This window comes from Aegilops tauschii, chromosome 7 (genome assembly GCF_002575655.3).
Source record: "Aegilops tauschii subsp. strangulata cultivar AL8/78 chromosome 7, Aet v6.0, whole genome shotgun sequence".
NCBI classification, from domain to species: domain Eukaryota; kingdom Viridiplantae; phylum Streptophyta; class Magnoliopsida; order Poales; family Poaceae; genus Aegilops; species Aegilops tauschii.
Window position 1 is genome coordinate 629,618,137 of NC_053041.3, and position 22,554 is coordinate 629,640,690.

General features: G+C 43.9%; 1 protein-coding gene across 1 annotated transcript; it reads left to right on the plus strand.

The window, feature by feature from the left end:
* The first annotated feature begins 15,055 nt into the window (after nt 1-15,055).
* Nucleotides 15,056-18,933, plus strand: LOC109736529 (chloroplast processing peptidase). Its single transcript, XM_020295744.4, has 6 exons — nt 15,056-15,643; nt 16,749-16,817; nt 16,895-16,963; nt 17,734-17,820; nt 18,202-18,269; nt 18,389-18,933. Exons 1-6 carry the CDS (start codon nt 15,179-15,181, stop codon nt 18,528-18,530), a joined length of 900 nt encoding a protein of 299 aa, XP_020151333.1. The 5' UTR covers nt 15,056-15,178; the 3' UTR covers nt 18,531-18,933.
* The last annotated feature ends 3,621 nt before the right edge of the window (nt 18,934-22,554 follow it).

The following is a 22,554-nucleotide window of genomic DNA, read 5'->3' on the forward strand; positions in this document are numbered from 1 at the left end:
ATCAAGTATGATTATTCAAGTTGCTAGATTAACATCTCGGGGTGTATGAAACACGGGATAATTAAATCTCGAGCCCCATACTAAACTTCGTCATACGCATGACCCCCGTGCAGATCATATCTGCAATGCCCTTTCATCTGCGAATTTCATCTTTCTTTTGACTACGGCAGAACCCAAAGAACTGATAGCACTTCCATGATCAATCAGGATCACGGATTGCCAGAACTTTGTCAAATTCCACCATGCTGTCTCGAGATTGAGCAAACGCAAATTCTAGGGAAGCAACAAGAACCTCGGGTAACAGATTTCATCTGTCACCCGCATAAATAATTTTCAGCAATAGATCTCATCTACTACCTAATTATATTATGCAATACCCATACATCTCCATGTATTCTAGATCGAAACCTGCATCTACGCATAGCACGGCTCTTGATGCCACTGAAAGGGAACGCGACAGAAAACAAAAAATTTCCGACCTACGCACCAGCCCAGGACCACTATGGAGACTGCATACATGGTTTGATCTTTTTCGTTACCGACTCGTAGCGCGGCGGGAAGTAGAGTCGATGACGATCGGCGGTGCAGATCCCCGCAGCTAGGATTTACAACCTCCCAACTGCGAGGATGTATACCCTCATCTGCTCCTCAGACAGCCCTCCAGGAGGCGGTCGAACAGCCCCCCCTCGGACGGTGTCGCGGACAGCCCTTCGGGAGGACCTTCGAAACTCGAACGGTCACTCGGACAGCCCTTCGGGAGGACCTTCGAAACTCGGACGGTCACACGGACAGCCCTTCGGGAGGCACTCACGAACTAAGACCGAAACTACGATCTCTCTACAGAGTTGCACACATACGGTGTCATCTATCCGGCAGGGCTTCGCCGTCCAGAACTAGTTCCTGCCGGAACCCAGACAGCCTTACGGCTCTACGAAACTCTTTTCGTGGGAGGGAGAGAAGAAGCCAGATAATGCATGGCATGTGTATGAGAGCAAGGGATGAGTGTGGAGGGCTGCCCCTCCACCTCTATTTATAGGAAATCCCAAGGGGGTAGGGTAGTTTCACAAAAAACCCAAAATGCACATGAATGAAGTCCTTCCACAAGGACCTAGGAGTGAAACCAAGGAACAAGAGGGTCCCCAAGGGGGGATATCCCATGTGGCCGGCCACACCCCCATGAGGGGCCCAAAAAATGGCTCCTATCCATCCATGTCATCCCCAAGATCTTTTGGAGCAAAGCCCCAAAAGGTGGCTTTCCATAAAGTAACCATAAAGCTAATTTTCACTATTCACGACGACATTTTTCAGCGTCTGATCGAACTGAAAATATTTATGTGGGCTAAGAACATTTCCAGTACCCACTAAAATGATTTTCAACGCGTTCCGAAACAATTCCGGTTTTAGTGATTTTCATCTGCGAAACGCATCTGAAGTGGCTCCGGCAGCTCCGGAACATTTCCGGTTTTTATCTCAGAAAATTCCAAAAAGCTTCCAGAATGATTCTGGCATCCTCCAAGAATTATCAGGCATGTGCCGAAACCAATTTGACTTAATGGTGTATCCCGAAACAACTTTTCGGTATGATCGAAACTAATCCGATGACCTCTCTCTGCGGTACGATTCCGCTGTCCGAAACTTTTCGGTGTCCGAAACTTTTTTGGTGATTTTCTCTCAGACTCCCTGTCTAGTATTCAGCAGATAGATGACCCTTAAGCGTGTGACCCTATAGGTTCGGTGAAGTATAGACATGACCCGGAACCCCTTCCAATCAATGATCAACATCGGAGCCGTGGACACCCATATTGACCCCTATACCCACACGAATAAATATTCGAGTGAACCTCCAGTTGCCGTGTGCTATTCCTGTTGCTTCGCGATATGTTACAAATACCCGAGGTGAGACATGTTGGCATTCCCGTGGATCAACAACTTGTCCACTATGCTAGTTACCTCGTTACCGGTATTGTTCTCTTTTCTCGTTATCGTATTCCGGCATCCCCGTGATCAAATCACAAAGTGTCTGGCCAGACGATGATGGATACCGTAACACCGAGAGGGCCCAGAGATATCTCTCCATTGTCGGAGGAGCAAATCCCAATCTTGAGCTATCAAGTTACTTGACACACTTTTCCATGAACCCGTAAGCCGCCGTAATAGCCACCCATTTACGGATGACGTTTAACAAACCCCAAAGTTCATGAAGCAAGCATGAAGAAACTCGATACTCTCATGGTCTAAGGAATCATGCAAACATTAACCATCTCTGTGTTATGTACCAATAAACTTGTGACGGATGAATCTCATAGCATAACATCAATCCGGGTCGATTCAACACAAATGTTCTCTTAACATTGTGCCCTCAAAGTTGCTGGCATAGACATGCCCATGACCAGGAAAACAGAATCATCATGCAACACTTGAGCTAGTCTTAGAGGCCAGACTAGGAATACTTCTTACCGTTTATTATTCCACACGTGCATTTGAGTCTTCCTCCGAGCCTCGTGGATATTGCAGACTCGAGAATCATTGCAGTTATAGCATGGAACATAAACATAATTATGAACTCGGAGATAAATAATATCATTTATTATTGCCTCTAGGGCATATCTCCTACATGGATATCGTCAAGCGATCGGCCTGTATTGAAGGTGCTCGTATGGCCTTTGCTCGTTGCAAGATGTGGTGGGCGAAGATGAACGCCGTCGAGCTGGCCAGGGGGCCGCCAGAGGGCAAGGAACACCGCACACCCGAGCGATATTTTGCGGATGTCCTAGAAGGGTCTCGCATTGTGGCAACGCAGTGTGGGCAGGACATTATTTTCGAATGAATACATTCGTGTTGTCTTTGCCTTGTATGATGAAACAAAGTCAGTTTGTAATATAATTTTCGTTATGTTTTAATTTTTTCCTCCTATGCGGCCATGTTGTATGGAATCTGAGGGTTGGCCAGTCATCGGCTTCTGGCCCCACGTAGGTAGTATGGGGGTGTTCGGGATGGAATCTAAACAATCTTGATCCAATTGTATGGTCCTTGAAGGAGTTGTTTAGCACAACGAACCAGGCAATCAGACTATGCGGCTTAAACGCCCTCACTTAGCCATAGGAGTTTTACAATAAAACATAGGCGCAGCCCCTGGTTTTCCAACCAGAGTGCTATGAGCGTCTGATCGGGAAGTACCGATCCTTCGCGTAATGCGGGAGAAATCTCCAACGATTTGTAACCTCCGAACAGCTGACAGGCTCTCGCTGCATCATGACAGTCAGTTTTCGGCTTTCTTTACTGAGGTGCTCCTTTGGATAAACCAGGGCACAATCGAAGTAGTTCTCCCTTTACTACCTTAGCCGATGTAGCAGAACGTAAGGTAGCAAGCACAGGAGCCGGGCAACCCAACTATTGACCAAAGACATGATTCGGAGCCAATGCATATAATGCTAAATTCGGGGTGCCGAACTATACTATAAAGAGCGTTCGGACTTTGTTGCCGTATTGTGGGGCGCCTGGGAGCCCCTGGCAAATATGAAACGTACCAAAGTGTACGGGTGCTAGAAGATAAGTTATTAAAGGAAAACAGAAAGAAAGCAGAGGTAATATCTTGGGCCCTTAAACTTGAGCCACGAACTATTTCCATTATAATTGGGTTAATGCGTCAAAGCGCGTTGATACAAATGGTGCGATAAGCAACCGATTGTTTAACATGTCGCGACTGAAGGCGAGCTGCGTGTGGGTCCTGACAATAGGTAGAGTGGTCGTTTGAACTGACCTCTAGAGCTTTCCCTATACGTCTGTGCTTCTTGCCATCCTGGTGTTTTTATCCTTTGACAGGACCAGTGGTCGGATCGTCAAAGAAGGCCTATGCAAAATAAACCTAAAAAGGAAAAAAGGAAATAGTGACAATATATGTGTGTCCGGGATCGGTTGAGCTGAACTGTGGATCACAAACTAGCTGTGCCTCCGTCGATGCCCATGGGATTTCTACTGCGTAATTATGCACGCGTGGTACGAATGCCACTACCTGATTGGGGCTGGGACGGAGGCCAAATTGCTCGTCGAGCTCTTGATGAGCCGCGCTGGCCTGGTGCAGCGTAGTCCGGACCCTCTTTACGATGTCCAGCAGCTCGGCAGCCGGATTACGGTTCTGCTTGAGAAGGTCGCTCTGTGCTTCTGCTGCTAGGGCGGCGGTGTGCTCATCTGTACGGAGGGAGTGTTCCGTGTTTCCGTTGACCGTTATGACGTCGCGTGGGCCGGGCATCTTAAGCTTAAGATAAGCATAGTGCAGCACCGCATTGAACCGAGCGAACGCCGTCCGTCCGAGCAGTGCGTGATAACCACTGCGGAATGGGACGATGTCGAAGATTAACTCCTCGCTTTGGAAGTTGTCGGGGGATCCAAAGACAACCTCTAGTGTGATTGAGCCCGTACAGCGGGCCTCTACACCTGGTATGACTCCTTTGAAGGTAGTCTTTGTTGGCTTGATCCTTGATGGATTAATGCCCATTTTGCGCACTGTACCTTGATAGAGCAGATTGAGGCTGCTACCACCGTCCATGAGGACGCGCGTTAGGTGGAATCCATCAATGATTGGGTCCAGGACTAGTGCGGCTGATCCGCCTTGCCGGATACTGGTCGGATGATCCCGACGATCAAAAGTGATCGGGCATGATGACCATGGATTGAACTTTGGGGCGACTGGCTCTATCGCATAAACGTCCCTTTGCGCTCCCTTTTAGGGATGTGTGTAGCATATGTCATGTTCATCGTTTTGACTTGAGGGGGAAACTTCTTTTGTCCCCCTGTGTTCGGTTGCCGGGGCTCCTCCTCGTCGTCCTCACTTTATGATCCCTTTTCCCTATTCTCGGCGTTTAATTTGCCGGCCTGTTTAAAAACCCAACAATCTCTATTGGTGTGGTTGGCTGGTTTTTCTGGGGTGCCGTGTATCTGGCACGGGCGATCGAGTATGCGGTCTAGGCTGGATGGTCCCTGATTGTTTCTCTTGTATGGTTTCTTCCGCTGACCGGACTTAGAGCCGCTGAATCCGGCATTCACTGCAGTGTCATCGGTATTATCACCATTGCTTCGGCGTTTGTGCCTGTTACGTCGGAGCTTGCCGTTGTTGTTCTTAACCTCGGAGGGGCTTGCCTCGCTGGCTGTGTTTTTGCTGTGAGCCAACCAACTATCCTCACCTGCGCAAAAGCGGGTCATGAGTGCCGTGAGGGCTGCCATAGATTTTTGTCTTTTCTTGGCCGAGGTGGCGGGCGAGCCATTCATCGTGGATGCTATGTTCAAAGGCCGCTAAGGCTTCGGCATCCGGACAGTCGACGATCTGATTCTTTTTAGTTAGGAACCTAGTCCAGAACTTCCTGGCTGACTCCCCGGGCTGTTGAACTATGTGACTTAAGTCATCGGGGTCTAGTGACCGAACATATGTACCTTGGAAGTTGTCGAGAAAAGCTTCTTCCAGGTCCTCCCAGCTGCCAATAGAATTCTCGGGCAGACTGTTTAGCCAGTGCCGGGATGGCCCTTTAAGTTTTAGTGGGAGGTATTTGATGGCGTGAAGATCATCCCCGTGGGCCATGTGGATGTGGAGAATAAAATCCTCGATCCATACCGCGGGATCGGTTGTTCCATCGTATGATTCGATGTTTACGGATTTGAACCCTTCGGGGAACTCATGGTCCATTACTTCATCAGTGAAGCACAGAGGGTGTGCGGCGCCTCTATATCGAGCCGCGTCGCGATGTAGCACCGATGGAGTCCGTCTATGGTTATCAGCCCGGGCGTGACTAGGTTTGGCACGTCCGAATAGGTAGCCATCATCGCATTTCAAGGCACGTCCTCACGATCCGTAGATCGATCTTGTATGTCCTGCTCTACTGTCCAGGTCTTGACGACGGTCATATGTATAGCCCCGAGCTGTCTTATCCTTGTCTTTACGACGGGGTGGAACAGTCTGTTTTTCGGCTCGGGTTGCCGTTTTATCCCGGCCGCGCGGTGGCCGATCGACCGCATTGCGTGATGCTGGTGCGGGCTCTGGCGCCTCATCATCGAACTGAGGTAGCAATTTGCGCTTCGGGTAACTTTTGGCTGGGCGTTTAAGGCCATATTCCTCTGTTGCCAGGACATCGGTCCATCTGTCATTGAGCAGGTCTTGATCAGCTTGAAGCTGCTGCTGCTTCTTTTTCAGGCTCCTCGCAGTGGCTATTAGCTGGCGCTTAAAGCGCTCCTGCTCCAGAGGCTCCTCAGGCACGATGAAGTCGTCGTTGCCGAGGCTTGCCTCCTCCTCGGAGAGCGGATGGTAACTACCATCCTCCGAGTCTTCTTCCATTGCCTGTTCGTCAGGGCTGACTTGCCCGTCTTCCCGATGGTCTTGTTCGGCAGTTTGTTCATCGGGTTCTTCTGTGTCTTCGGCACCCTCCGGAGTGTTATCGTCTCCTGTGCCGGTGTTGTTGTCCCGGCTGCGACGGGATTTAGAGCGGCGCCGCTGACGCCGTCGCTTTGGTTGTGTTTTAGGAGGGTCCTCCTTTGTGGGGTTTTCCTTGTCATCGCCACTATTATTTTTCGGCGTATCTACCATGTAGACGTCGTATGAGGAAGTGGCCGTCCATCGTCCGGTGAACGGCGGGTTTTGGGCCTCCTCGTCTCCGGTATCGTCGTCCATACCGTCGATGTCTTCGGAGTCATAGTCAAGCGCGTCGGTTAAATCTTCTACAGTGGCTACGAAGTGGGTGGTGGGTGGGAAGCGAAATTCTCCTTCATCAGCCCCTAGCTCGGACCGAACATAGTTCGGCTGTGAGTCCCCAGCCAAGGACAGGTTTTTAATGAGTTTAGCACATCGCCCAAAGGTGAATGTTGAAAGATGTCTGCGGCACCGAATTCGAAGATCGATAAACGATCAAGTTCGGCGTTCGCGGGCTCATATGGTTCGGAACTTATGACCGGAGACGAGTCCGGAGTTCCGGTGACACAGATATTGTGTGAGGTTAAGTCCATGTGTGGCTCCAACGCCGGGGAATCTGTGGCCTCCGTGGTGGGGTCGAGCCTCCGATCCTGGGATGCCGCAGTGTGCTCTGGATCTAAAGCCCGAGGGGTCATAGGAGCTATCTCCTGGATGCGGTCTGACGACAGATTTAGGTCATGTCCGTCAAGCTGACCAGGGGCGGTCGCCGCGGTCTCAAATCCGGCGAAGATCAAATCTCCACGGATGTCCGCAACGTAACTCAAGCTCCCAAATCTGACTTGATGGTCAGGAGCTAGCTATCGATCTGCTCCAGGTGGCCAAACGAGTTGGCCCGCAGTGCGAAGCCGCCGAACACGAAGATCTGTCCGGGGAGGAAGGTTTCTTCTTGGACAGCGTCATTGTTAACGATTGAAGGGGCCATCGAGCCTTTTGGGGACGGCACAGTGGAACTCTCAATGAAAGCACCAATGTCGGTGTCAAAACCGGCGGATCTCGGGTAGGGGGTCCCGAATTGTGTGTCTAAGGTCGATGGTGACAGGAGACGAGGGACACGATGTTTACCCAGGTTCGGGCCCTCTCTATGGAGGTAATACCCTACTTCCTGCTCGATTGATCTTGATGAATATGAGTATTACAAGAGTTGATCTACCACGTGATCGTAATGGCTAAACCCTAGAAGTCTAGCCTGTATGACTATGGTAATGAGCATATCCCTTTCCGGACTAAGTCCTCCGGTTTATATAGACACCGGGAAGATTTAGGGTTACACAAGGTCGGTTACAAAGAAAGGAATCTACATATCCGGTCGCCAAGCTTGCCTTCTACGCCAAGGAGAGTCCCATCCGGATACGGGTGCAGTCTTCGGTCTTCGTATCTTCACAGCCCATCAGTTCGGCCCATGGCTAACAGGCCGGACGCCCGAAGACCCCTTGGTCCATGACTCCCTCACACCTATCCAGTGAATACTTGATATCTCTAGCATTATATCCAAGGAAGCAGGGGAACTAGTTCATATGTATCAATTCACTAAACTCATTCCGGTTAGAACTTGAAGGCTGGAAACTAATTTCTTTCTAAGATGAGAACATTGATTCACCAAGATTGAACCTGCAATCAATGTATTACTTCAAGTGGTAATATTACCTCAAGAAGCAAGTCGCATGGATCAGTCAGGACTCAGGAGAACCATGTGGCTGATCGTCAAGCCACAACATGCCTCGATGATTGCACGATGGTCGGATGAATGGTCTAGTACTTTGGCTGAGCTAGTTATATTCTCATCCTTGCGCACGGCCAGCACCATGGCTGCTGCCGCTTGCTTTGCCAAGGAGGTTTTGAGAAGACAACAGTAAAATGTCCTTCTCTGGGTAACATATAACTGCAAAACTGATGCATGTAAAATTTCCAGACAAAGTAAACAAAATGCACTATGTACAATGAATAAAATTGCTAGTAAAATTCAATGAAATGCTCCCATAAGAAACATAGTTACAAGCATAAATTCATACCATGTATTTGGAAAGAAATGGCGGTCTTCTCGGGAATGGAATTCCTTGGATGATTAAAGAGGGGGAAATATATTAGGAAATAAATGAATTTCCTAACTAATTAAGTTGATATTTCGGGGATTTTTTCAACTTTGTTAGAACTCTTTTATTTCTTGAGTTCATCGTTCTGCACATTGGGAGGGAGCAATAATTAGGGGGTACCCCCCGCGAAAGGGAACGAGCAGTCAGTTAGAACGCTCTGCGCGTTCGACAAGTGGCACACGCAGAGACCTCCCTCATGCGCAACCCCACCGAAAAGCAGTTTCCCTTTCCAATTTCTGGTTTTGGTAGTTTTGCCGTTTGCCCCTCACACCTTCTTGGTTTCCCTGTTTCCCCTCCGGCGCGTGATGGCCTGTAAACGGAAGCGAAACACAAGCGGTTTTTGGTGCGCAAACTCAAAAATTAGATTGCTGATCTCTTTTTTTTCCTTTTTGACTTTCTTTTTCCCATTATATTTCCGAGAGAGGGAGTTTTTTATGGGGTAAAATGGTGGGGGACAGTAACTTTCAACTATATCAAATAATAGCTTTCAATTAGATACCGCGCTTCCGGCTTCGCCGGTGCACGGTGCCTACGTGCGCTTCCTGCTCGCATCTGGCCTGTCAAATTTTGATATACATCTTGAAGGGGAGTCATGGGTTAAAGTGTGTGTTCGTCGAAGCGCATGTTCATCATACAACACGCTCCAGCTTTGCCTACGACACGCTTCCTGCTCGCCTACAGCTCCTCTCACATCCTCTAATCCCGTTGTCTAATCCGATTAGCTGGAAGGACAAGTGTTCGGTGGCTGGGAGCACTAGCCTATTCTTTTCTAGGAGCAACTGGCAAGGAACACAGGCAGTGGTCTTTTACTCGTTTGGAAGCACAACAAACGTACCCCTTCTCCACAATGCCTTGTCACGCTGGATGGAGCGCAAATCTTTTCTGCACTTTGCCTAGAAGCGCTAGCGTATTCTTTCTGGGAGCACTAGTCTGCACTGGCTAGGAGCTCAGGCAGTGGGTTTTCACTCGTTTGGAAGCACAAAAGTACCCTTTTCTCCACAATGACTTGTCACGCTGGATTGAGCACAATTATTTTCTGCACTTTGCCTAGAACCACTATCCTATTCTCTTTGGGAGCACTAGCCTATTCTCTTTGGGAGCACTAGTGTGCACTGGCTAGGAGCACAAGCGGTGGGTTTTCACACATTAAAAGAAAATATTCAGGTAATTGTTTTGACTTCTTGGGAGCACAGCTTAAAAACACATTGCAGTACTCTTTTGCACTGACAGGGAGTTCAACCATGTATTGGTCGGGAATACAAAAGTTTAATACGGAGTAGTCTGCAATGCTAGTGAGTTCATACAAATGACAAAAAATAGTAAGTAGTATGAGTCTGCAATGCACATCATATCTCGTTCAAGATAGTGCTAGTCTCGTCTCCCATTTCTTGTGTGACTCTATTAGAATCGCTTGCTAGGATCATGTATAAGGCTTTTGCCTTCCGGTGATCTACTTCAGGCTACAAAAAACACCAAAAACAAAACAAGTGTCTTATGGTTATTCTTTTGCATTTCTCGTTTTCAAAAAACTTGCGTCCCTATTCTATTTTCTGTGTGATAAATCTGTGTGGAAAGTGGAACTTTTCCTTAAAAAATGTCAAGGAAAACTATTTCTCACTTCGCAAAACTTAAAGTCCCAAGACTTCTTGTTTTTGCTTTAATTGTCTTCTTCTTCGTTGGCTATGGATATCAAGATTTCTTCCATTCCAGACATCTGATGTTAGCATCTACTCCCTCCGTAAACTAATATAAGAGTGTTTAGATCACTAAAGGAGTGTTTAGATCACTACTTTAGTGATCTAAACACTCTTATATTAGTTTACAGAGGGAGTATCTATCTATCTATTTCTATTATATACTAAGAGCAAAATACGGGTGTTTTCCAAAGGCACCACGTTAATCCACATCATCAAAATTATTTTGATGGCTAGATCTACAATTTAATGGCTACGATCTATTTAAAATGGTGTAGCGGGTGTTCTCCTCGAGGCACCACGTAAACCACATCATCAGAATTATTCAATGGTTAGATCTATAATTTAATGGCGACGATCAATTTAAAATCCCATAGATCTCATAACGCTTTAAGCATCGAGTCATCAGTACTCAGAATAATAAGGCGCATGTGTGTATGCTTCCGTTAAAAAAAGGGCTCATGGAAAAAAGGCGCAGGCAACTCAACATTTTGGTTTTTTTTCTGGCACGCTCATTGTGACGGAGTACTGGCACAGTAAATGCATGAATGTTGGCTAGAGAGCTCAAGCCTTTAGTCACTCAAAGGAACGTGACACGGGGAGTGAGGACATGTAGTGGCCGCAATAACAAGGACAAGCAGATGATCTGGTGTCAATACTATTACCACTAGCTGTTAGAATTAGAATATTAAATTAAGAATGTTAATAAGTTAACAATGGGGAAATCGTTCATTAGAGACTTGGTCTTTGCTTTTCGCAAAAAAAAGAGACCTTGTCTTTGCAATATATCTTAACACACTGAAAACTTGCAACTGTTAGATCACAATAATGCACAGGAAGCACCCACCAATGTCGTTTAAAGCGATGCTTCTTCTTAGCCCTAAACTATTTTTTTTCTTCATCTATTCGTTCTCTCTCCAGTGTTCCTCATGGACACATCAATCGCCACCACAATCCTCCTTGAGTAGGAGCCACTCTTGCCTCAAGCAACCAATGCTTGCTCAACGAGCTCCTCTCGCTCGGTGTGGTACTGCAAAATACTTCCGATTGTGTAATGGGTCCATGATGGATCCATCTCTGCAGTGCCTGTTTCTATATTTTGGAATACAAGTCCATGAGGGATGACACTCAGAGTGTGTCTTACATGAATATTTACTAGTTCACATATCTTAGCGTGTTTGTTTTATATGTTTGGGTTGACATGCAAGATAAAATGATTACATGGAGAGATTTAATTTAATCAATTTGCAGAAAGACTAACTGTAATTGGTAACATTTATGCAGGGCCATACCTCAGAAGCTCGGGACCAGTGCGAAATCACAACTTAGGCCCCATATTCAATAAATCCAGTTAAAATGTATTTTTCACAATCATTTGAGGTATAGTAGCATAATTTTTTCAAAAATATTTACACGATGCTAAGAAGAGCTTTTGGTAGTATTGTGAGTTAAAGAACATGCATGAGAAAAAGACTTCATGTGCTTCTCCACGACCAAGTAGTGAAACTACAAAAGATGATTAAAAATTTGCTATGAATAAAGTATGAATCTCATCATTGTAAGCTCCAAACTGACAAAAAAATTGTACAACATATAAGTAATCGCTTGGTGGAGCAATAGTGAGAGAGAACATGCAATTCATTGTCATTGAAGAAGGTGAAGAGTCAGCTCACCAAGATTTAATTTGCGATGATTTTTTGGGAAAACGATGGAAAGAGGAAGCGGTGTAAACAAGGAATTTTGCCTCTTTACTTCCTTCTCCCCTAAGTTGGGCCATGTGCCTTGGCCCTTGGGTGGATAGTCGCTGGCAATGGCATGCATAGTTTTCTCTAGTATTTAATGACTCATTAGTCTTAAATATCATGACTCTTGATTGGTGATGATACATGATAGTAGTAGTATTTTGAGAATTTCGGGCCTTGGGATTTTGCAGGCCTTGTGCAACTGCTCCGGTTGCACATGCCTATGTATGGGCCTGCATTTATTTTTACTTACTATATATTCCAAACATTTGGTTTGGTGTACAAACCATAATGTACCATGCTAGAAATGAGGGTGGTATCAATTATAACTAATTTGTCTCAAATATGTTTGATACTCTTTAACTGGAGAGTATCTTGTTTGATAGTTACTCTTCGATTTTGCTTGCCTCTATGATAGAACATTGACGACGTGCCCCTTGATTGACAGGATGCTGATGCACAGGGATATGTGTATGCCACAGTGTTGGGTGCTGAATTTGGAGGTTCTAAATGGAACAGGAACCATATACGAGTAGTCCTTTTTTGCTACTTCCACTCTTGTTTCAACTGTAGCTTCAGTGTGGTTTCATGTATGTGTTATTCTTTCTTCGGTGTGGCATGTCCGCAAATCAATGGGAAACATTAGAGGCGGAACTTGGGCAAAATTATAGGAGTGGCAGATGGGCTGGTGGTGGGCACGGCCTAAACTAGGCTTGGGGAGCTCCTATTTTAGCGTCCCACGCGCTGAATAGGAAGGAAACAAACACCTTTTGCTCCCCCCACATGTGTTTTTGGGCTGGCCCATGTGCGTGGCGGGATGGCCCTGTTTTCTAATTTGTTTTTCTTTTCTTGTTTTTTATTCCATCAAATAATTCAGGATTACAAAAAGTGCAGACTTTAAAAAACGTCAATTTTGAAAAAAAAAATGAGAAATCATAAAATGTTCATGAATTCAAAACTATTATTCATGATTTTGAAAATGTTTGCTCAAACATAAATTTTTGCGGATTCAAAACATATTTGTGTGTAAAAAATGTTCGCATACTAAGCAGATCACGATTCTGAAAAAAAAAGTTTACGAAATCAAAAAATATTCATGATGTTCGAATATTCAAAATGTTCATAAGTTTGAAACAATGTTTGTGAATTTACAAATGTCCGTAAAATATTTTAAAATGTTCACAAATTTCAGAAATTTTTCGCAAATTTCAAAAGTTATTCCCCAATTTAAAAATAATGACCGATTCATAAATTGTTCGCTGACTCAAAAAATGTTCATAAATATCAATAAATGTTCGTGAAAACAAAAGATATCAAGAATATCAAATTTTCCCAAAAATTCAAACAATGTTCACGTGTTTAAGAAAAATCATAATTCCAAAAATGTTCCTGCATTTTTGAAAAAATTAGGATTCCAAAACATGTTCACGAACTTGTAAAAAAAAGTTCACGGGTTTTTAAAAAATCATCTCGAATTAGAAAAATGGTCATGATTTCAAAAATTCTTCGTGGGCTCAAATAAATTTTTTAATTCAAAAAATATTCATTATTTCAAAAGTTATTCATGATTTCAAAAAACAGAAAAAGGTTAATGGATTAGAAAAATGTTCACGATTTCACTAAACAGGCGCGCGGGCTGGGGTGTACATGAATTAGAAAATAAAATAAAATAACAAATAAAATGAAACGGAAAAATGAACATGAAGAAAGAAAATTCAAAGGAAAAATAAAAGGGGGGAACAAAAAAGAAAAAAGATGATAAAAGAAAGAAAAAACAAGTAGAAAAAAAGAATCGGTTCAGGGGAGAGGTTCTAGAACATCTTGGTACGCGCTAAATGGGGTCCATCCTAGGCTTGGGCGGATTTCACTGGTTTTGTGACCATATATTTACCGAGGAACATGGGTTGGGGGCGATGCCCATGTTGGCCTCCACCAACAGCAAACTTAACAACACTTGGTAGGCAACATAGTTAGATGTGTGCGGTTAACAACACCTAGCTGATTTGAAAGCTCACCGTTATGCAAATTTGCAGCTTTTAGGCATCTTAGCATTGGTTGTGCAAAAAATGTAAGTACTATCATGTTCTAGCGCACCTATTTTGACACAAAAAACAATACTACGATATCTCACAAATCCATACAGCCGGTACCATGACCAAGGGTGCACCTATCCAGTGAATACCTGACATCTCTAGGATTATATCCAAGCTAGCAGGGTAACTAGTTCATTTATCAATTCACTAAACTCAATCCTGCTAGAACTTGAAGGCTGGAAACTAATTGCTTTCTAAGATGAGTTCGCCAAGATTGAACTTTCAATCAATATATTACCTCAAGCGGTAATATTACCTCAAGAAGCAAGTCGCAAGGATCAGGTAGGAGAACCGTGTGGCTGATCTTCAAGCCACAACACGCCTTGATGATTGCACGTTGGTCAGATGAATGGTCTAATACTTTGGTCGAGCTAGCTCCAGTTTAATCCTTGCCCACGGCGAGCACCATGGTTGCTGCCGCCTACATTGTCAAGGAGGTTTTGAGAAGACAACAATAAAAATGACTTTCTCTAGGTAATATATAATTGCAAAACTGATGCATGTAAATTCCCATGCAAATTAAATAAAATGTCACCCGCACGATGAATGAAATTGCTAGTAAAATTCAATGAAATGCCCCCTACATGTACATACAAGCATAAATCCATACCATGTACTAAACGTCTTATATTATAGAACAGAGTGAGTATTTGAAAAGAAATGATGGTCTTCTCAGGAATGGAATTCGATGGATGATTAAAGAGGGAAAATATATATAATAATAAATGATTTTCTTATCCAATGTATATATCTTACTCCCTCCGTATTAAAATAAGTGTGTCATCTTTGTACAAAGTTGTACTAAACTTAAGTGACTCATTTTAAGACGGACGAGTATATTTTTTTTCTCCTGCGTGGGCTTGAGTTCCTCGAGGCCCGATTTCTTACCGGCCCACGAGACAGAATGAGGAGGCAACTGCTACGCCCCCCCAAAAAAATTTCTCAAAAAAAACCTCAAAAAGAAAAGAAAAACCCTCCAAAAAAGAAAGAAAAAGTCGCGGGCCGGCTTATCCCACCCACTCCCACCAAGCCACAGCGGCCGAGGCGGACGCCGGCGAGCCGACGACCACCGCCGCCTTCTCATCTGCCCGCCCCTTCCGCAGCCATGTCTTCTTCCGTCCACTTCTTCCCCGCCGCCTCGCAGGCTCCCACCGCCGCCTGCCTCCTCAGGCCCTCCCCCAAACCCCTCCTCCACAGTCCCATCTCGGCCACCACCGCCGCCTTCCAGCTCCGGAGCGCCGCGCCGCGCCTCCGCCTCAGGAGGCGAACACGAGTTCGCACCGCCCCGAAAACGCCGCCCGAAGCGCCTCCCGTGGGCCCCGACCCCGACGGCGGGGGCGGCGGAGGAGGGGAGGGCGGCGGTGGAGGCGGCGGGGACGGGGATGAGGAGGGGGAGAGGCAGGGGCTGCTGCCCGAGTGGCTCACCGTGACGACGGAGGACGCCAAGACGGTCCTGGCCGCCGTCGCCATCTCGCTCGCCTTCCGCGCCTTCGTCGCCGAGCCGCGGTTCATCCCCTCGCTCTCCATGTTCCCCACCTACGACGTCGGCGACCGCATCGTCGCCGAGAAGGTCCGTCCTTCCCTCGCAGCTCTTTTACTTATCATATAAAAGGCCCAACTTTATTTACTTCAGAGATTTATAACCTGAAGAGTTTGCACATGAACACGCCCTAGTTTATTTCATTCTGCACTGTCACATTCATGTTTCAGACTGCAGGAAGATAAATGCTTTCCCAAGCCGAGTCTTTAGTATTACCCCTTGGAATAGTGAACACCATCAAGTATACTTTCTAAGTGTAAAGTTGAACCAAACTTTATAGGGCTCACTTGAGCTCCAGCTTATGTTAAACATCAAAATGGGTGCTTTATATTTACTACTCATAATTAGCAGTCAATGTGCTGTTTTGAAATGACAGATGAGTTTCTGCTTGGAATTTCACTTCCATAATGATTAATAGAATACTGAATACCATATAATTGCAAATTAGGATACTAGCTTTGCAGGCAATGGCTGATCTCTTGTAGTGTTGGATAAGATCATAATGATTAATAGAATACTGAATACCATATAATTGCAAATTAGGATACTAGCTTTGCAGGCAATGGCTGATCTCTTGTAGTGTTGGATAAGATCTTAACAGGTGCAAAAGTATAATATGGAAAATATGTATCACTGATAATATTCTTTAAATAGGACTCATTATAATTGTTCTGTTGTTCTCTGAACTAACAGGTCTAAAAATATCATTTGTGGCATGACTGAAAATCTGAAACTATAGACAATTTTGAAGTTCTGAGATGAAACTATTTAGTCTGGGATCTAATTCACTTTGCAGGCTTTGACCATATTGTGTTTGGTTAAAAAATATGTGATAGCTATTAACTACATATATAATCTCTGCAAAAGGTATGGAAATAAGCATCTTTAATTACGCCAAACTTTTACCTGATCCTTAGTCCAAAGTATGTGTGGTCATCAAGGCAGGATGTTCTGGAGGTTTGTAGAGCAGCACATAAAGCTATCAAGTTAATCTAAAATGCAAGATAATTCTATAGAACACTATGGCACCTACAAGTCTTCATTCATTATGTTAGATTTATTTGATATTTTACCAATTACATAATTTTTTTTTGTTAACTTGATTGCAAGTTTCATCAATAGCAATATTTCTCAGGTTACATACTACTTCAGGAAGCCTTGTGTAAATGATATCGTAATATTCAAAAGCCCACCAGTGCTACAGGTAATTACAAACCGTACTTAGATGCAGTGTTTCCAGATGATATATGCTGTTTCCTGATTGCAACTCTTCCTGTTCAGGATGTTGGGTATACTGATAATGATGTTTTCATCAAAAGAATAGTTGCCAGGGCTGGAGATATTGTTGAGGTTAGTTTCAGGATAAAAAACGAACTTTAGGTGAATATCTGTATCTCTTCACTGATGTCGTTCTTGTTTTCACCAGTTAGTATGTTTCTCCTTAAGTATGCATGAGGTAATGATTCCAGCCAATTGTGAGGATGTTCTCAGTTTCTCACCAGGCAACAGTTTCTGGCTGATTGTTTAATTCGCCAGTTGCTTTTAGTGTTCTAGTGAAGGCAATCATTATATGCTAATCTCAGTAGAATTGCTCAAATATAATTGGTATTTTTTATTGTTAGGTAATCAAAGTCATCTTGTCTATATTCATCAAAATGCTGTCCAGAAACTTCTTTATTATGTTCAGTTCTTTGCACATCCCAATTAGAACAGAACATGCTAAGAGAGCAGAATTGGTTGAATAAATAACTTGAAAGGATCACAAAGTGACAGAGTGCATCTTGCATATGCAATACGACCAAATATTTTGATATTGCAGAGCCTGCAAGCCTAGGATCCAGTTCATACAAATTAAAAATGGTGTGTAACTGCATATTTGCAACCCAGTAGTTACAGAAGTCAGAACAAACACGGATGAGAAAATAGACACAAAGTGTGATGCAAATTAGAAGAAAGACACCCTTGGTAGCTTAAAGTAAAGTGATTTTCTTCTATTACAAGTTAGTCTAAATTTTAATTGCTCTGTGGACATGTTAAATTTGTGGTCAAATTTCTCATGGAAACACCAGAACTTTCTCAAATAAAGAAGTCTTAATGTTTCATTACCTGTTATGCTGCAGGTTCATAAAGGAAAACTAGTTGTGAATGGTGAGGCTAGGGATGAAGAATTCATTCTTGAGCCACCTTCTTATGACATGAACCCAGTGGTAAGGCATTTCTTAGGCTGCACATGAGCGATAGAGATCTCTGCTTAAATTATGGCATCCTTTTATGTAACTTGTTCTAGGAGACACTGTAGGTTTTGTCTTATGAACCATTTTTCTGTGACATGTTAGAAGGAACATTCGACTTCAGAGAAATTATTGTTGAGGTTCCTAAAGTAAACTTGTAGATTTTGTTATGGTAAATGACAGAATCCCTGAAAGTCAACCTACGTGGGATATCCCGAGCTATTGGATAGAGAAGTTGTATGCATGTTGTGTTATTTACACATACATGAATGCTTGAATATGAACTCTATCTGGTTCTTTTAGGTCATGATGTTCTTTTCAGCTAGCTAACAATCTTTATCACTATTTTCCTTGCAGCAAGTGCCTGAAAATGCAGTTTTTGTAATGGGAGATAACCGAAATAACAGTTATGATTCCCATGTGTGGTAATACTGCCGACTTCACTGATTTCTTTCTGCTGATTTTTCCATGTTTCCTAATGGTTTACTTCTTGCATAACAGTGGAAGTTTAATTAGCATGTACAATTGTACTATTTCTTTTCAGGGGTCCTCTTCCTGCAAAGAACATATTGGGAAGATCTATTTTCCGGTACTGGCCGCCTGGTCGAATAGGGTCGACTACCCGTGATTGCTTTGGCCCTGAAACAAAACCAGATTCACTCATTGATGTCAAATTGACAAAGTAGAAGTTTAGTTGGCTAGTTAATCTGGTGAGAAGTTCAGGCTTCCAGTAATCGAGCTCCTATTTTGGACTACATATTCCTCGTTAGAAATTCATAGAGGAGTACATTTGACAGCCTGACTTGTAGAAATCAGGGAAGGGAACAAATTTGATCCCCGTGAATTAGGAATGTCAGTCACGAGTACAGAAACCATTTTGTTCCAAGGTTTCTGCTTGTTTCCGCCCCTTGTTGTATGTATATTAAGGAAATTTGTTGTTTATATTCCGTCAATTGGAAGGTTCTCATTCCTAATTATTGACCGAGAAAAAAGACCAGGCTACTAGATTCTATGACATCATGTGCACGTCATCATATTCTCGCGCAATTTTATCCTTGGCATTGTGCATGAAGTTATCTTTTCTTGTTATATTTGTTACTAATGTTGTACTTCCACTTGATAGGCCAATGACATGAAAATACAATCCACGGTATACCAATAAATTGTTATCTTGAAACAATTTTGTACCCTTAGCATATATCGGAATTTACTTATTTCAACTATATAGAAGAGGTAACATAATAGCTTGGATAAAATAAACAATTGCTTTGCATGTTGCATAATCATTTGTCGCCAAGCAAAAGAGCACACAAAACTACCCTACAACAAATCTATCATGGCAAATGGCATACATAGTATGTTGACTGCTTTGTGGATTGTCCGTGGATTAACGACAAATAATTGTGAGGACCAACTGTTTATCAAGTTTTATTCAAGCAAAATAATCTTGGGGTTATGTGGATATCAATTGTGACGCCTACCTCCAACTTTTCAAGATGGTGTCTACCTCAAGCTTTTAGATTGAAACTTGTAGGCTTTTGATTAATCTAGGGTTACAATGGGTGTGGGACAACCGTACTAACAAGAGGGGCACAAGCAAATGTAGTTTGGTTTGAATTCCAAAACAAGATCCTAAGAAAAAGTCTAAAAAGAATCCACCTTAGCCACTCTACATGACCACTTGTATATTTTTTCCACATATCCAGTACCAGTGTTTTTCTAACCGGTACTACCATGCCCATATAGAGTGAGCTAACTCTACCTAGCAAACCTAGTTTTTCGTAGGTCAAACCACATACTATCATTTTTGTTCTAGCACTGGCAAACCTTGTTTCCTTTGAAATCCTTTCTATTAGCTCCACCACCTTTGAACATATCATTTTTCCCGGCACTTTGGAGCATTTTTAGTTTGCTTCTATATCATGTCACAATACAGGTCCGGTAGTCCTAAGCAAATCTATCGGTTACCTTTGAGTTGTGACTTTGACATTTCTGCATAGTTAAGTTGACAACTACTCTACTACTAAGATATTGGTTTTACCTGTCATCTGCGAGTCTCTGTTCTATGCATACAAAGAAGAGCCCCTTTTTTGTCTATAACCTCTGACTCTTATTTACCTTGGTACTTCCAAGTATTGGCTCCACGGTTTCTGAGACTTATTCTGACCATTCAAAATATTTGAAGATGCCCAATAGTTCCGAGGAGATTTCTCCAGTGCTTACAGTCTAGTTACCTGTTTTAGGCAACGGTTAGATTTCTACTGAGCAAGTATATATACTTGCATACCCCATCTATTGTGGCAAGTAAGTGAAACCACTCCAAGCCTATCCAAGTCATTTCAACGGCCACTTTGTTCGAGTCTAGAGAGTATCGAGGCAAGAATAGAAGGAAGAAAGTGTATGGTGATTCCAAGAACACTTCCATGATTCTCCCAAGGTCAAGATCCTCCACTCTTCTTCTTGAACACTTCACCTAGTGTTCCTCTCTTCTTACACCACCCATATGCTTTGTGTGTGTAAGAGAGAGATCATGTGGGTTCTCGAGAAGTACAAGTATTGAAGATCTTGTAATGAGTTCTACCAAGTGACTTTGCTTTGATTGTTACTTTTGGAGTGTGTGTGTGTGTGTGTGTGTGTGTGTGTGTGTGTGTGTGCCTCCTAAACGGTTAGGAGTCACTTGATAGCCACTACATTTTGGAGGAATCAAGAGTTTATGATGGCTCGGAGATTGTCTACTTTGTGAAGATTTATCATTAGTGAGGCTTCTTGGTACAAGCCATGGTGCAAATGGATCTTCCATCGAAGGAGGTTCACCTCCATGGCTGGCCAGACCACCACATTCGCCGCCACGATTATATCCGCGCCAGTCGAGCCACCTCGGCCGAGGAACGAGAGTAGAACGACGGAAAACATTCATGTATATTCACTCACCAGTTGTACATATTTTCACACGGATTAAAAACCGTGTGATCATGGGACCATGTGCATGCAATGCTACAATCTAGGCACGACTGATTGGCGTCATGCAATCCATGCGATAGGTTAGGGGCTGGCACATGACACGGACATGTAGTTGCGGCGCATCCAGTGTAGCATGTTCCAACATGGAGGAAGGCCTGAGATAGACACGGAGAGGGTGGGGGAGACCCGCCACTGACACACAACGCCGACGGCGATGATGACGATGAGGGGAGCAAGGTAAGAGGGGAGTGGTGGTGGTGGAGGTGGAACACCTAATTCCCATGATTCCTCAGGGAGGGGGCGACGCGGGGGTGAGGGAAGAATTTCTTCATACAAGGTCAGTACTAAGTTCTTTCGAGATTTACCGATGACCTAAACAACATTGTCCAATGAACCAATGTGAGTAATAATATTGAACATTGTATGATTTCTTAAATTCAGTTACAGAATGAACAGTATTCATAAAATTTAGGAACATTAGAGTCCTCATTAAAGACTTTGTTTGTATTCGTATGGATAAATTTATGGTGCCTGTGCAAATGCACATCCCACAACACTCTGTAGATAAAGAATATGACGGTAAATATTGAAGACCAGTAAATTAAACAAACCGCTCGTTCATGAAACAAAGAATCAATCAAATGTATATGCTGGTGTGTTCCAAAACAAGATTGCAGAAACAAACGAGAACATACAAATACAAGATATATGTATGTCAAAAAAATAGCCCAGTTTTACTTGGTGCGTAGAGAGGAGCACCTGAAGTAGCATGCACGGCCTGCATTTGTGTATTTGGGCGACTTGGAACAGCATAATAAGATTAAATACATGGTAACTTACGACGTAGCCATTTTGTGCCGTGGGATATAAACTTGTGGACCTCAGTTTTAGAGGTGGCTTCCCTATTGGCTTTGTTAGGCAGCATCATGTGTCGATTCTTTGTGCTGAATTCCATCGTGCAAAAGTCACCTCGCACTTGCTCCCTGATTGCACACTCCGCATTGATCACCTCCGAAGCCGCAGTAGACTTGCAGTCAATCATGGCACGGACTCGCGTGAGTGAGGAGAGGTGCTGGATGCCGAAGCTAAAATTTCCATACAGAGACAATGTTTCCCGTGCACTGAATTCGAGAGAAAGCCTTCCGAGCTTCTTCATGGCTCGTGATGTGAACTCTGGCTCCGTCCCAGCATGATGGCATATGAGCGAGAACACCTTGAGAGAGCTAAAGCCACCATCCGCGCCGACGATGCACCTGCTCATTGTGCTCATTTTGGGTTGTGGTGTGATGTTACCTGATGAAACTAACTTCAGAAGGACTAGGTGAGGCAAGCCTCCCAGGACACCGACACCTTCATTGTCCAACTGAAACATTTCAATATCCATGTGGGTAACGTTGAGAAGGGACTTCATCTTGTGCGTGGCTACTCGGGGGATCCGAGCGGACAGCGTCAACTCAAATCTTCGGAGCCAAGTGAACAAAACCGCGAGAACCCCTAGTTATCTTCATGAACTTTGTGCTTTCCTATGCATGCACTTCATTAAATTAATGCTCCAGCCAACTCGTCCGAACTGATGGATGAAGGTGGGCAATATATTTCAACTCACGGAATCTTTTTTTTAATACTGCGTTGGCAGGGTCTTGACCTTGAGACCTCTTGGCTCGGATACCATATTAAATTAATGTTTCAGCCAACTCATCTAAAAGTCCGAGCTGATGGAGGGAGACGGACAATATATTTCAACACACT

Coding starts and splice junctions, on each gene's coding strand:
- LOC109736529 (XM_020295744.4), top strand. CDS start 15,179: ATGTCTTCTTCCGTCCACTTCTTCCCCGCCGCCTCGCAGGCTCCCACC. Junction 15,644..16,748: donor ACCGCATCGTCGCCGAGAAG/GTCCGTCCTTCC, acceptor AATATTTCTCAG/GTTACATACTACTTCAGGAA. Junction 16,818..16,894: donor AAAGCCCACCAGTGCTACAG/GTAATTACAAAC, acceptor CTTCCTGTTCAG/GATGTTGGGTATACTGATAA.